The 15,293-nt window shown below is 42.5% G+C and overlaps 2 protein-coding genes across 4 annotated transcripts in view; both read right to left on the bottom strand.

The window, feature by feature from the left end:
• Nucleotides 1-11,140, bottom strand: part of POC1B (POC1 centriolar protein B) — a 109,178-nt gene extending 98,038 nt beyond the window's left edge. For 2 of the 3 annotated variants that reach the window (XM_081248396.1, XM_081248397.1), the window contains exons 1-2: nt 10,860-10,953; nt 10,109-10,193 (exon numbers count right to left, since the gene is read on the bottom strand). In XM_081248396.1, coding sequence (XP_081104522.1) covers nt 10,109-10,193; nt 10,860-10,874 — 100 coding nt within the window. In that variant the 5' untranslated portion in view covers nt 10,875-10,953. Of the gene's footprint in view, nt 1-10,108; nt 10,194-10,859 lie in introns of all 3 variants that reach the window. The other variant, XM_081248398.1, reaches the window with a different exon arrangement.
• On the bottom strand, nt 5,841-9,808 carry LOC308624767 (polypeptide N-acetylgalactosaminyltransferase 4). The gene has a single exon (XM_081248395.1). It carries the CDS (start codon nt 9,551-9,553, stop codon nt 7,805-7,807), a length of 1,749 nt encoding a protein of 582 aa, XP_081104521.1. The 5' UTR covers nt 9,554-9,808; the 3' UTR covers nt 5,841-7,804.
• Nucleotides 11,141-15,293: the final 4,153 nt, after the last annotated feature.

The raw sequence follows: 15,293 nt of genomic DNA, 5'->3' as shown, positions 1-15,293 counted from the left end.
CTTCCCCAAAGCTACCACGGGCCAGAGAAACACCCACTACATGACCCCTCTTGTAGACACATTCTCCCCTCTGAAAGCCCCTCCTCCTACTAACCTACTTACACTTTGACTCTGCTCGGGGACAGCAAGTTCCCTGCAACCCTTTCAAGCAACAATCATTTTCTCTTTCACACTTCATCTACCTCAGGTCACAGTCTTTCTCTCCGTTCTAACTCCTGGTATTATTAGTTCATTCAACAGATATCTCACCCTTACCACATGTAAGCCATGGTGGGCGGGGCAGGGAGAGTCCTAAGTAACGATATAGGCAAAAATATCTGAATAGGGAGCTTAATTTTTTTTTTTAATTTAAGTTTGTGTGAAGCTTTATTTCACTTAAGTAACTTCTTTGGGTTTCAGTAGACGCATTGTTTTCATGAACATTTCAATAAACGCAAAATCAAACATACTGGCGGGTCACGAACTTGTCTGAAAATTGCAGGCGAGCTCTTGACTCGGGCAGCATTTTCAAGTGCTAAAATCTATAGTGCATTTCAGACACAGGATCTTAATGGAAGAAAATATCGTCTTTCTCCAAAGCCATGTGAACAGTACACCTATCACCGTTCTCCCAGCAAAATCTGCTTTAGCCGTGATAACACCCAAAGCAAAGACCAACGATTATCTTGCCGGCACTTTTCCACGTGCCTCTTTGTGCCCAGCTACTTGATTTGTAAAACAGGGAGCCCTGGTATAGGCTTAAATTTAAGCAGAGAAGAGGGAAACAAGTCAATTAGCAGGCAAACATATCACTTTAAATTGTGCTAAGAGACATGAAAGATAAAGCAGGATGTCACATGAGAATTTTTCATGGGCACAGAATACTTTATTCAGATGGAGGAATCAGTGGCATTTTAAGTGGAGGCGTGAAGCACAGGGAGCCAGCCAACCAGAGTGAGGTGGTGAAGGATATTTCAGACTAAAGGGACAACCAGGCCTCTCCAAAGACCTTTTCTTCCATGCTTCCTCAGCAGCCCATTCCACGGTCAAACCCTGGATCTTGTCGCCAGCAGAACCAACACTTCCCTGACTGCTACATGAAACCCACTACCCTTTGACAACATGCTTTTCTTATAGCTTCTTTTCTGGATGAGCTTCTAACTCATCCAGAACTCCAATCCACTGACCTATGTCCTCCACTGAGGCCCTCTTTCACTATCTTCATTTCACTATCTGATTTAGAATCCTCACTTCTCTCCTTATCCAAATTATAAAGCCCTTCTTACACATATATTCAATCCTTTGACTTTTCCTCCTTCCTTTAAATTCCCCTGGCAAAATCCCAGTCACTCTGCCTTTTCTGAGACTGTATCTGTGCCAGTGAGAATTGCTAGACACACTCCCAGGAAGACTGGAAATACTATAAATTCATGATCGCTAATTGCACACGGATCTTCCACACTGCCCAGTGGTGCTCAATTCTATAATGGTTCCCTTCCCCACTCTTTCTAATGACTATTTAATATCTTCTTCTCTCTCTTCTACATTTTTACTACACTCTATCTACACCTTGGCTTTCATAATACCTTACTACAATGGGTTTCCCTCCTATTTTTCCAACTATTCCTTCTTTGATTCTTTTGTCATTTCCTCTTCTGATCCAAAGGTTGGAGAGCCTTAGGACTCAGAAAGGGACCATTTGCCCTCATGGTTCTATGTTTTTCCCAGGTGACCTCATCTATTCCCACGACTTTAGGTACCATTTGTATGCTAGTTACTCCCAAATTTCTCTCTTTCCCAGGCTATCACCTATTTTGAAGACCACCATCCTAGTCTGAACCACCATCATCTCCTGCTGATATTAGTAGAATAGCTCCTAATTGATTTCTCTACTCACAGTGGTTCAATCTCCACGTAGTAACCAGAGTGATCTTTTTGAGGTATAAATCAGATTGTATCATTCCCTCATTTAAAATCCTTCAACAAATCTCCATGACTCTCAGCACAAAAGCCTAAAGCATGCCCTCTTAGTTTCCTGTGGCTGCCATAACAAATTACCAAAAACTTGGAGGCTTAAAGCAACAGAAATTTATTCTCTCACAGTTCTGGAGGCCAGAAGTCCAAAATCAAGGTGTTGGCAGGATCACACTCCCTCTAAAGGCTCTAGAGATTTCATTCCTTGCCTTTTCCAGCTTCTGGTGCCTCCATGAGCTCCTTGGCCAGTGGCTCTATCATTCCAATCTCTGCCTCTGACTTCATGTGGCCTTCTCATCTTATCTCCTCTGTATGTCTCATTTTAGGGTCCACCCAGATAGTTCAGGAGGATCTCTGCTCAAGATCCTTGATTACATCTGCAAAGACCTTTTCTTTCAAATAAAGTCACATTTACAAGTTCCAGGGATTAGGACATGGACATATCATTTGGAGGGTCGCCGTTTAACCCACTATAGCCTCCAAAGACAACTCAAGCTGCCTCCGCCTCCCCCTGCAATCTCACCTCCCGAAGCTCTCTTTCTTCCTTTGTTTACAGGCTCTACCCATCCTGGCCTTCTTTTATCTCCTTGATCAAGGACAAGCTCTTTCCCACCCTTGATGTTTGCTTATTCTATTCTGTCTCTAGTCTTTGCCTAGCTAGCTCCTCCTTCAGGTCTTGAGTTAAATCTAACTTCCACGGAGAAGTGTTCTTTGACCCCATAAACTTAAGTACGTCACCCCAGTTTTCATCCCTCAAAGAACCCTGTTCCTTTTCTTCACAGCATTTGATTGTTTTCCAGTTTCAAGTTGTATCTGCACATGATTTGTATGTTTACTTGTTAATATCTGTCTCTATCACTGGACTGTGAATTCTTCATACCATCATAAGAAGCACACCTGTTTTGTACATCTCTGTATGTACACCCAAGCATTGGACAGCACCTGACACATAGCAGAATTAACTTAAAAAAAAAAAAAAAAAGAGTACTAAGTAAATAGAGTACCTCCTATTCCTTTTATGAAGAGGATTAGATAAGTGTAAATAAATGGGTTAGAATGATGATCAGACAGCTGAGGACACTGCTGGCCTGCAGTAGACATCCCTCCCCAGCCAGCCTGGGATATGATCAAGTTGGGCACAAAAGGAAAAGCAGTATCCGACTACTAGCAAGTTAGACGGAGTTCTCTAGTCTTCAGTTCTGCCACGGACAATTATATACTCTGGGAACTCGTTTCACCTTTTATAATAATCTCTACCTCCTGTTCAAAAGGATTGAGGTTTTTTTGAAATTTTAAGAGAAAACTCCAATACAAACTGGTTTCCACCTGCACCCTCATACGAAGCTGGGAGATTCACATATTTATCTAACTTCCTTAATTCTGAATTACAGCATGACTCAAGTATCAACAATAAATACTGCTGGCCTGTTTTAAAGTCTAGTATGCACAGAGGGACAGAGAAAAGAGCAATCTTTTCTGAGACACATGAAATTCTCCAGCCTCTTTTTCTACCCTGAAGTTTCTTTTTTAAATTGAGATACAATTCACATACCACAAATTCACCCTTTTAAAGTGTACAATTCAGTGTTTTGCCCAAAGTTGTACAACCATTGTCACTATCTAATTCCAGAACATTCTCATCACCACCACCACAGCCTCCAAAAAAACCCATCCTCATTAGCAATCATTCTCTATTCCTGCCTCCCCCAGGCCCTGGCAGCCACTAATATTGTCTCTACGGATTTTCCACGTTTTTCTAACGTTCATGAAACTGAAACACAGAGAGATGAAATGATTTGCATAGGGTTGCAGTCACTTAGAAACTTACTAGCAAGATGATATTACTCATTATTAGGAAGATCATAACATATATTTATAGTAACGTTTTAAACTGTACATAAAAAAAAAAAGATCAGTGAAAATATGTTTAGCTTGACTACACATATCCTAAATGTGGCTATAAGACATCTGATATATAAAGCGGAGTCCTTAGGCTGGTGATGCTCAGACAGTGTTTCAGGCCAGGGAGAGGCAGGGGTGGAGGGTGTTTGGCAGGAATCACTAAAAGAGGAACAGAGATGCTACTGGTGGACAGGAATTGCACTTAGGGACAGGGTGATGCAGAGAGAAGGTTGAGGGAAATGCGAAGCCATGCAGTTTACAGGACAGACATATTTCTTTTCGGCCCAGGGTTCTGAAATTTGTGCTAAGGTGCCCACGTATCCACTTGCCTCCTTTTATAGTGCCCCCAATTTGTCCCAGAGATCTCCGATCATTTCCAGTTTGTTTATGAGTAGTTAATGCATGAGTAGTGTTAACACCACTTCAGAATACTTGCTGGTTAATGACACTTTGCAAAATAATACATGAAATTCAACTTTTTAAAATGTTCTACCGCCTGCATTGTCAAATAAGTAAAATAATTACAAGCTAACTTACTTCTATTACCATCAATAAATGTGTACACAGGAAGAGTGACCCCAGAGACTAAAATCATCAGAATCCATTTGCAAAAAGAATTAGGCACACTTTTTATTTTATATGTCTTGTCTTTTTTTTTTTTTTTTTTTTTTTTTGCGGTATGCGGGCCTCTCACTGTTGTGGCTTATCCCGTTGCGGAGCACAGGCTCCGGACGCGCAGGCTCAGCAGCCGTGGCTCACGGGCCCAGCCACTCCAGGGCATGCGGGATCTTCCCGGACCGGGGCACGAACCTGTATCCCCTGCATCGGCAGGCGGACTCTCAACCACTGCGCCACCAGGGAAGCCCTTTATTTTATATGTCTTAATCAATATTGCAAATACCATTAACAAAAGGAAAAAAGGATGGAAACTGCTCATCACACACACAAAAATTCATCGTTCAAAAGAGGTTAACCTGAACCTCAACGTTCCTTGTGCTCATTTTAAAACATTATTAAAATATCAATAGAAAAGGACAAACAAGTCAAAACTAAGTATTTTATTAATTAAAATTGAGACCCTAAGCCAACTAAAATTACACAACTGAAAAATAACCTCCTATCATCAACCTAGAAAAGTTAGATTTGCCAACATATAATGAATACCCAGGAGCCTACTACTGGGTGCATAGACAAATTTTCTTTTACAAACAAGTTATTTTGAGTTATAGAGATCCTGTAGATGACCAGATTATCATTTTTTTAAATGGCTGCTAAAAATGACTATTTAGTCAACATATTCATAGAACTGAACACTAAATAACATAGTGACCATTTAAAGTTGAAACTTCGTGTCTACCAAATTTCTTATAAAACTGCTTTTAAGCATGTAAATTAACTTAAAAGATCAACTCTTAATTATCTACCGCAAAAGAGAGCTTTGGTACCAATAAATTAGACGTAGGCAATCAACATATACTTTGTAGTTTTACAGTGTATTTTAGGAATTAAATTGGAAATGCCTATATATGAAAATTGGGTCTCATTCTCCTGTTACCTACATTACTGTGAGGAATGAACAGCCCACTGATTCCAAATTACTGATATAAATAAAACACTAGCCTAAAATTTCTTCCAAAAAGATGAATAGGTCACACCCTGCAACTTAGGCAAAAGGTAAATAAAGAATTAAGCGCTTTACTTTTCAATGCTCCCTTTTTCTTTCGATGGGAGCAGCAAGATTCTAGAATAAAAATAATTCCAGTAAGTACATTTAGAATATGTCAATCTTAGTGTCCCATTTGACAGGGCGCTAAGAAGAACAACAAAAATAAATAAAAAGAGAAAGGGTGACTTTAAAGACGAAAAGGCAAACTGAGCAAGGGGGGAGGGTGGGTTTAGGAGCATATCTGCTGCCAATTAACCAAGTCAGAGCAGATTACAAACCCTCCTAAACTGTACCCAGGGCCATGCACACTGCACATGGAATCTGGACAATTCTCTGCTACATAACTTACAGAAAGTTATTAACACATTTTTATTTTAAGAAACAAAAGAGAATCAAAATATTCAAAACACATAGCAATTTTACTTTTTGAAATGGTTATCCTACAAACTTTTCTTAAATTTAGATTTTGCAAAGTTCCTACTCTCCAAGTCATCAAGTAGACACCGAAAACAACTTCCGAGTACTGTGGACTGATGCTTTATGGAGCGTGCATTTTTCACAAATCTAGACCACAATGAACTAATTAAAATTTAATTCTGAATTCAGCCTGTGATTGAATTCTGGATACAACATTGGAATAAAACCAGTAAAAATAATTTTTTTAAGTATGTCTACTTCTTGCATAATTTAGTTTGGAAAATATTAATATTCTTAACCCAAAAGATTACTTTTAGAGTTTGAAAGATTAAAGATAAAAAACAAAAATTGGTTCAGCAATTGTCAAAATAAAATGAATACAAACACTGACCACAACTTTCCATTCAATCCAAAATAAACCACTTCAGTTGAGCTCAGCTCACTTTATTTTTAAAACCATTTCTTTTTTCCAGCTTCATAACTGGACTGAACGTTGCTCAACAACATTACCTACGTTAGCAGGGAGGAAATCAAGGTGTTGTAAAGATTGCACAGTGACTGAATGTACAAGCATAACATTTCAGAGCTGGAGGGATCTTCAAGACCTGCTCCAGCACCCACATTTTACAGAGGAGAAACTGAGGCCCAAACTAAGTCAATCAAATGACTTGACCAAAGTCACAATCATCGGCTGAGCCATTCATTCATTCAGTCAGTCAGTCATTCACCCACACTACTGACAGCTGCCTGAGCACCAGGCTCAGGGTTAGCTGCAGAAAACAACCTGGAAGGCAGCATCCACCATTGCCAAGGCTATCTTTTCCCCTTGTTTTCTTAAAATTGATCCTTAAAAGTCCTAATCAGCAAGAACTCTGTAGGAGAGTTCCACAGCCTTTGTAGATGTGGGCCCACTTTCAGTTTCACACATTTCAGTAAATGCAGCTGTCCTCTATTGTGTTAAGTGATTAAGCATTTACTTTAAGTGATTAAGCATTAACAAAGAGAAGCACAGTATTTTGAATGAGTCCCTCTCCAATACATTCATAACTTAAGGAAGTGCAATCAGAAAATGCCCTACACACACAAACAAGTTCACAGAGAGGACAGCTTACAAAATCAGAGTGATGTGAGGTATCAATATAGATCAGTTAAGTCCAATAGCTCAAGTTTGCAGTGTGGAATGTAAATATCTCTCATTTCATTCAGATATGGGTATATTTTTCTGAGATGTCTGTATGTTAAAAAAGACCTCTAAACTCACATTCAAATTCACATCTAATGACACATATGTCTAAACCAGGTCTTTCTCCTTAAGATTAACTTTCCTTGATTTCTATTTGAGTAAAGGAAAATTAGAATTAAAAAAATAAACAAAACCTAAAATTTAATGTGCTGGCTAAAGGAAATTCAAATTCTATGTACAATAAAAATAGCAATAGCTCAAACTGCACATTTCTGAGTTGTTTTTTTGTTTTTGTTTTTGTTTTTTTTTGATGGGATGTGCAGTGAACTTACCCATCAACATAAATCATCCCTCGTTTTGCATAGACTTTTACGTTCTTTAACATTAAGTCTGGCACTTAAATGTTTTGTGTATCTCAAGTCAAATTCTTTAAGAAGAGACCATATTGACAAAACTCTTAAATAAAACAACCCATAAGTAAGGCACTTTGAAATATTCAACAGCAGCTCTCTGTGTACCCAGTTTCAGTGTTTTTACCAAAATGATCCACAGCTTTTACAGAGCTCTCGCAGATGACCATTGGGTGAATGCTGATAAACTTAATCTTCACTGAGGCTCTCTGAAGGCTCTTTGACTTTCCTCAAGCTATTGTCAGCTCAGGACCAAAGTGCTGTTATGCTCTTCTATTTCTCAAACTTCCAGATTTGATTTTTATCTAGAGCATCACAAGTTCTCATTTGAACATCAGGTCGGCCCTCAGGTGTCCGGTAAGCACTAAGACACAGTCCTGAGTGGGGATGAAAAATGGTTCCATCTTCTTTAAAATACCAAATAATGTTTGCTGGAACAGGAAACCCATCTCTGGGACAATTTTGCATTCCCACGTGACTTTTTTGCTCAGGAACCTCTGCACATAACTCTGTCACTGAATTAAACCTTATTTCTTTGTTTGAAGTATATTCAAAGAATTGATTGCCTCCTTGACCGTGGCATCCAAACAGTGAAAGGTTAGCACCTGTGGGGTTGTTGTCAGGAGAATTATAATCTAAACATTCGGAAGAGATCCCAATACTGCGAATAGCTCCGTGCCAGCCTGGCCTATCCTCTGGAACATGTAAATTAGAAAACACATTTTTCAAATACCAGTCAAAACTCTTGCACCTCAGCCGTTCTCGTAGTAATTTTCTTTCAGAAATATCGCCATAAGCTTCTTTCCTTGCTGGAGGGTTTCGATTGTAGAAATGCTCTTTGTACCCGTCCATCCACACTTCCGCTGCCCGAGCAGTATTCTGCAGGAAATTGGGCCGAGCATATGGCGCCCGCTTGGGGAATACGTGGCCCACATGAGAACAGGGGTGGATCTCCAGTTTACCTCCACACTGCCACACCCTAAAAGACAGCTCCAGATTTTCACCTCCCCACACTTCCATCCCAGTGTCATAAGTTCCAAGGTACTGAAAATATTTTTTGCTGACAGCAAACAGTCCTCCAGCCATGGTGGGTGATCTGATTGGGTCAATTCTCGATTTCCTCCTCTCCCTTTCATGTTTGGGGACAGAATGCCACTGGAACGTTAGACGCCAGTCAAACCCACCAATCATGGGCTCCCCAGTCTGCATATAGAATTCAAAAGTATTCCAATCAATGGTGTCTATAACAGGACAAACAATTGCTGTTTCATCTTTAGCAATCCTTTCCAAAAGTGGCTCCAGCCAACCAGTATTACACTCACAGTGACAATCCAGGAAAGTGAGGACATCCCCAGTGGCAAAAGTGGCCCCAATCAGACGGGCCCTAACCAGCCCCTCCCGCTTATTTGTTCTAATCAAGCGAACTCTATCGAGATTGCTGATATAAGTTTCAAGTTGTGTCTTCAAATAAACTCTGTCGCTCAAGTCATCGACTAAGATGATCTCCTTCAGAAGGACTGCAGGAGAAGTTTCTAAAACACTGTGGATGGTGCGGAGCAAAGTCGACCAGGCTTCGTTATAGAAAGCAATGATAACAGAAGTGGTGGGAAGTCTCCTATAGTTAAATTTCTTGGATTTACACTCATACATTCTTTTATCCTCTATGTGGCGGTGCAGGGAAATCCTGTCACTGAGGTAAATGTTAATGGCATATCTCTCAATGAGTTCTTCTTGCTGCTTCACTTCACCCTCCTTGAGCTGGAGTATGCTGGCTTTCCCCCACTCCCCAAGTGCATGGGAATCTGCAGGGGGCTTCTCATAAAGCGGTCGAGACAAATCCACTGCTTTCTTCCCGGAGTCTGAGAGCTGTCTTGGGCCCCGCTCCCTGGTAAGGCCGGCTCCTGGGGAGGCATGGAAAGTGGAGACGGAGAGTTCCACCAGGAGATAGGCCACTGTTAAAAGCGCCAGCAGCAGGCAGCTTTTGCCTGCCCACGTCCACCTCACGGCCATCCGGATCCTCATGGCTGGGGCGCGGACGCGGCCACCAGAGCCACCACGCAGGGGAAGGGCTGCGGGACCCGACGCTGGAATTCCGGGCTCAGGTAGAAGCGAACTTCCCAGCAGGTCCCTCCTTTCATGAAGGCGCTCGGCTCCTTTCCAGCCGCGGGGGCCCCCCGGGGGTCACCTAAGACCACCCCGTGCTCGGCCTCCGGAACAGCCCCAACGCCTCTCTCCCCACTTCCTCCTGCTGGTCTCACAACTTTTCACAAACTCTCCAGCCAACACCCCTCCCTCCCGGGGCCGAGGACAAACTCCGCCCCTTCCCACTTACTCCTCCTGGTGGTTAGTTCGCGAAAGTCGTCGGCCAGGCCCAGGCCTATAGGCGACTCTGCGGGGCCGGGCTGACCAAGGTGGCCCCGGCTCGGGCCCACTCTGGCTCCGAATGCATCTCGGCCGCTTTCAACACCACCTCCACCCATAGGTCCTCAGTGGTTCTCGCGGGGGCCCGGCGTGGACAGGAGGCAAGGTTCCGACCGGTTGAGCGTCTCATCACAAAAAGAAAAAAAGAAAACTTACCAAGTTGTTTGCCGTCGGGACTAAAGTCCACGGAGGTGATCGCCGCTTTGTGGCCCTTAAAATAACGCTGCAGAACGGGGTCCTCCTGGGAAGGAAAGTTGTCAAGTTTTGAAAGCAGATGCTGACCTCGAATTTGGGGGGTCGGGGATCAACGCTGTCCCCTCCTCCGGGGGCCGGCCCGGGAACGGCCGCATCGAAGGTGGGTGTGCAGAGCAGGAGCGCCCCGCGCGAGCACACGCGGCCACCGCTACAGGGGGACGCCGAACGCCAACTTCCCCAGCAGAGCCGGCCGAATCCTCCACTCGCGCTTCCCAGAACCGAGCGCACGCGAGGGACCACCTGGGCCGCTCCATTGAAATGCACGTTCCGGGCCCCGCCCACTGGCACGCAGTCACAGGTGCGAGGCGGGGCCCCGGCTTCGGTACTTTTCAAAAACCTCCCAGGTGATTCTGACAAAGGCGCTCCACGGAAACGCTCAGAGAATTCTGGGGTCCATGGGGCTGCCGGGGCTGTCGGAGCTCCGGGACTCGGGGAGGAGTGCCCGGGAGCTCGGCCAGGGCTCTGCGCTCCCGGTGTCCCAGTGGCAGAGGACGAGTCACCGGCGCCCCGGGGCGAGGGGCGAGGAGCTAGCGGCTCGGGACCCAGCTGAGGACGTCTGCCTCCATCTCCCGCCAGGTGCGGGCGCGGCCCCGACCTGGCTCCCCAGCCGGCGGGACCGGCTCCAGGGAGGCGCACCCCAGCCCGTCCTTACCGGGGCGGAGGCCATGGGGGGAGCGGTTGGCTCCTGGCTTCTGCCCGTGTGGGGAATCGGGGGAAGGGAGGGGGCGAGGTAAGAAGGGGGACCGTGCGGCGCCCGGAACCGTCTGCCCGGAGCGGCAGCGCCTCGCGGTCACTACAACAACGGCCCACTCAAACCCCGCGCTCCAGGCATGGCCAGCCGAGCCCCGAGGCTCCGCCCGCGCCGTAGAGAGCCTGGCCTCCGCCACCTGGCAAGCGGGAAGCCCCGGGGTCAGGTGCCGGCACACATCAAAGCCAACGTTTACTAACACCTACGCTCCCCACGACTTGACACAAGTAGGAGGGTAGTAACCGGGATAGAAAAGAGACTGATGGGTGGGAGAGGGTAATGAGCCTGTGATCGATGCAATCAGAGTTCTATTACACGTTAAAGAGACAGCCCGCGAGAATTTCAAGCTGGTCCCAGACAGCTTATGACGCACAAGAGAGTTTGATGCGAAATGGGGCTTGCTATTTATTAATATACCCAAAGGAACTAAACCTCTGGAGGAGAGGCTTGAATTTATTTAATCACTAGTTTTCACACAATGCCTGGCTTGTTATAAATGTAGATGCTGTATAAACGTGATGAATGAATTAATGTTGTGAATCCACTTCATGTTTTTCTGCTGTGCGTTTTCTATTCCAATCTCATTTGCATATGCTTTAGAGCAGCAAATTGATACAGCAGCATATTTAAACTTTTTAGGAAGACGTAGAAAGGAACATATTGTTTTGTTTAAATTATTGGGCAACATAATAACAATAGCCTTTGCTACAGTAGGCTTTCTTGCACAGAATATCATTGAGCTTCAGCAACGCTATGAAGTTAATAGTTACAAAATGTTACCAACCTTTACAAATTATAAACTTGATTCTTAGATATTTTAATTTAATTATCAAAGATCACACAAACACAGCTCTTCCAGTTCCAAGTCCACACCCTTTTTACCCTGCCTCAAAGCTTGAAGGACTCAGCTGAAAATTACATACAGAATAAAGATTTTTGGCAGCATAAGATGGCATAATAGACCACAGCTGGTAAGATACACATTCTATGCAAATGAAAGATAAACTATACACCAAAATTACAGATTAACTAGTTGTCTAGTGACAGAATTTAGTTTTAATGAATACTATACATAGCAATCAAGCAAATAGGAAATAGCTTTAGACTGCAACATTAGTTCAAATATATGTTTGTTGAATATCTCCTATATATTTGGCTCTGAGGAGTACAAAGGTGACTGAGATATCTTCCCTGCCTTTAAGAACTCAACAATCCAGGTTTCTGCGTCTCATATTTTAACATGCATAATGATGATTTAGGGCAGGGGTCCCCAACTTCCGGGCCGCGGACCGCTGCAGGTCCGTGGCCTGTTAGGAACCCGACCATACAGCAGGAGGTGAGCGGCGGGCGAGCCAGCGAAGTTTCATCTGCCGCCCCCCATCGCTCCCTCGCTCGCATTACCGCCCGGACCTTCACCCCACCTCCCCCTTCACACATACACACACTCGCCCCCCGTGGAAAAACTGTCTTCCACAAAACCGGTCCCTGGTGCCAAAAAGGTTGGGGACAGCTGATTTAGGGGATCTCATTCCCCAAAATACTGAATCAGCATATAGGGGGTGGGATCGAGGACCCTATAGATGTAATAAGCCCCTTAGGTGATTGCCATGGGAGTCTCAGCTGTGTACATTGAGAAACATTGCTCTAGTTTAGGAGGTGATGTGTCCAGATTGTTGATACCAGCAACTTATCAGCAAACTGTGGCAGGACTCTAAGCTTTGCTACGTATTCCCAGTCTAGGTTTGACTTTTTTTTAAAAAAAAAGAGGAATATATTTAAAAATAATGCTGGATGCTGGTGGGAATGTAAAAGGATATAGCACTGTGGAAACAGTTTGGCAGTTCCTCAAAAAGTTAACTCCTAGGTATATACCCAAATGTATTAAAAACAGGGACTGGAACAGATACTTGTACACCAATATTCGTAGCAGCATTACTCAAAATAACCAATAAGTGGAAACAATTCATGTATCCAACACGTGAATCAATAAAATGTGATACCTACATAAAATGGACTGTTATTCAGTCATAAAAAGAAATTTTGATACATGTTATAACATGGGTGAACCTTAAAACGTTAAGCTAAGTGAATAAGCCAGACATAGAGGAACATATATTGTATGATTCCACCTATATGAGGTACCTCAAATACATGGATTCATAGAGAGAGACAGTGGAATGGAGGTTACCAGGGGATGGGGATAAGGAAGAATGGAGAGTTATTGTTTAACGGGTGTGGAGTTTCTGTTTGAGATGATGTTCTTCCAGTTTTGTTGAGATATAACTGAATTATAGCACTGTATAAGTTTAAGGTATACAACATAACGAGTTGACTTTCATACATCATGAAATGATTATCACAGTAGGTTTAGTGAACATGCATCATCTCATATAGATACAAAATAAAAGGGTACGCAGCTAGGAAGTGGCAGAGCTTTAGATTTTAGTGGGCACTTCCAGACTCCACCTCTTAATCACTAAGTCATGATGCCTTTTTTGTGGTTGCAAGGGTATGATAAATGTAAAATTCTGTATCCTACCTAATGCTTTACCAGTTTACAAGTTATACAAAAGAAAAAAATGTAACACCTCCTTTATTTCCATTCTACTGTCCTCATTTATTACTCCCCAATGCCCCTCCCATGATTCTCTTCCATATCTGATTTTATTTCTTTTTGCTCTTCCTAACCTTTGCAAACAGCAAAAGCTCAGAGGTGGATATTTGGAAATGTGGCCCAAGTTGGGGATTTCATTTCTAACCCTAAGCCTGCTTCAGTTCATGTAATTCTACTTGCTACAGTAATTATTTGGGACCACCTCAAACTGCAAATTTATTCATCTGGATGGGAGTCACAATATTTAAAAATCTAAGGTATCACTGGAGGCCAGGTACAAAGGTCGGGTAAAACTGACTCTTTAATTAGCCCTCCTTTTCCAGATCCCCTTCAAACCAGAAATTGAATTTATCCACTTGCACGCGACAAAGGGTTGTTTCTGGTTTAGCACGAGTCATTCCGAGGTTACTTCCCTTCCAAGTGGAGAATTCAGGCATAGCACAAAAGCGCCATCTACTGTTCATTTCCCTATGTGGCACTTGGACTGAAAATACAGTTGACCCTTGAACAACATGGGTTTGAACTGCGCAAGTCCACTTATACGTGGATTTTTTTTTAATAAAGATATTGGAAAAAATTTTTTTTGAAATTTGCAAAAAACTTTCTAGGCTACTTTTGTGTAGCCTAGAAATCTCAAAAAATTAAGAGAAATGTAAGTATGTCATAAAGGCATAAAACTACGTAGATTAGTCCATCCTTCATAGGCATAAGGTGAGTGATATTGAATACTAAATTAATCATGTATTAGTCTTCTTACTGTTTTACAACTTTGCTTTCAAAGAATTACATTACCATATGGTATGCCTCTCTCTCTCTTGTAATTAGAGAAACTGCATATCATCCTATCATCACAGGTGTTTTTTAAAATGTAACAATGTTTCCAATACTGTACTCTGAATATGACTGCAATACTGTATGTATGCCATAAAATTTTTATATTGATTCATTCTTTAGTGTATAGGCTAGGCTACCATGAAGCATTTGCATTGATTGCACTAGACTACACAATAAAGCAATGATATTGCTGCTGCTTCATTATCAATGCATGAATCGTTATACCTGTAAATAAACATGGATTTCCTTTTCACATTATCTTTTCATTTTTGATGTCTAGTGTTAGTAATATGTATAAGATATACAATGGTTTGTATTATATAAGATAATATTGATGTAGGTACAGGCAGACGATTCATCTTGTAAACAGACCACCTAAACTTATGGTATTGATAAATATAGTACAGTACTGTAAATGTATTTTCTCTCCCTTATTATTTTCTTAATAACATTTTCTTTTCTCTAGTTTACTTTATTGTAAGAATTTAGCATATAACACATATAACATACAAAATAGGTGTTCACCAACTGTGTATGTTATCAATAAGGCTTCCAATCAACGGTAGGCTATTAGTAAAATGTTTTGAGGAGTCAAAAGCTATACATGGGTTTTCAACTGCCCCTGGGGGGTCAGCACTGTTCAAGGGTCAATTATTTTGTAGCCTGTTGCCTGGCAGTGTAACTCTCTTCTGGATACAGTTACTTCAAAGTATAGGAGAATACATAGAAAGGAAAGTACCAGATCCTTCTGAATCATTAAAGCATTAAGCTTTAAAAAAAAAAAAGACTGTGAATGATTTGTCAATCAACATTAAGTCGCCAAATCCTATCCACTATATCCTCACGACAGATTTTATCTTTCTATCCTTCTGTTCTTTGGCTCCAGCCCC

The sequence above is a fragment of the Mesoplodon bidens genome (genome assembly GCF_964165515.1).
Source record: "Mesoplodon bidens genome assembly, chromosome: 11".
NCBI lineage: Eukaryota > Metazoa > Chordata > Mammalia > Artiodactyla > Ziphiidae > Mesoplodon > Mesoplodon bidens.
Note: the sequence above shows the minus strand (reverse complement) of the source record. Positions and strands in the feature narration are given on the sequence as shown.

Excerpts from the sequence above, each read along its gene's own strand:
- LOC308624767 (XM_081248395.1), bottom strand. The coding sequence starts at position 9,553 with ATGAGGATCCGGATGGCCGTGAGGTGGACGTGGGCAGGCAAAAGCTGC.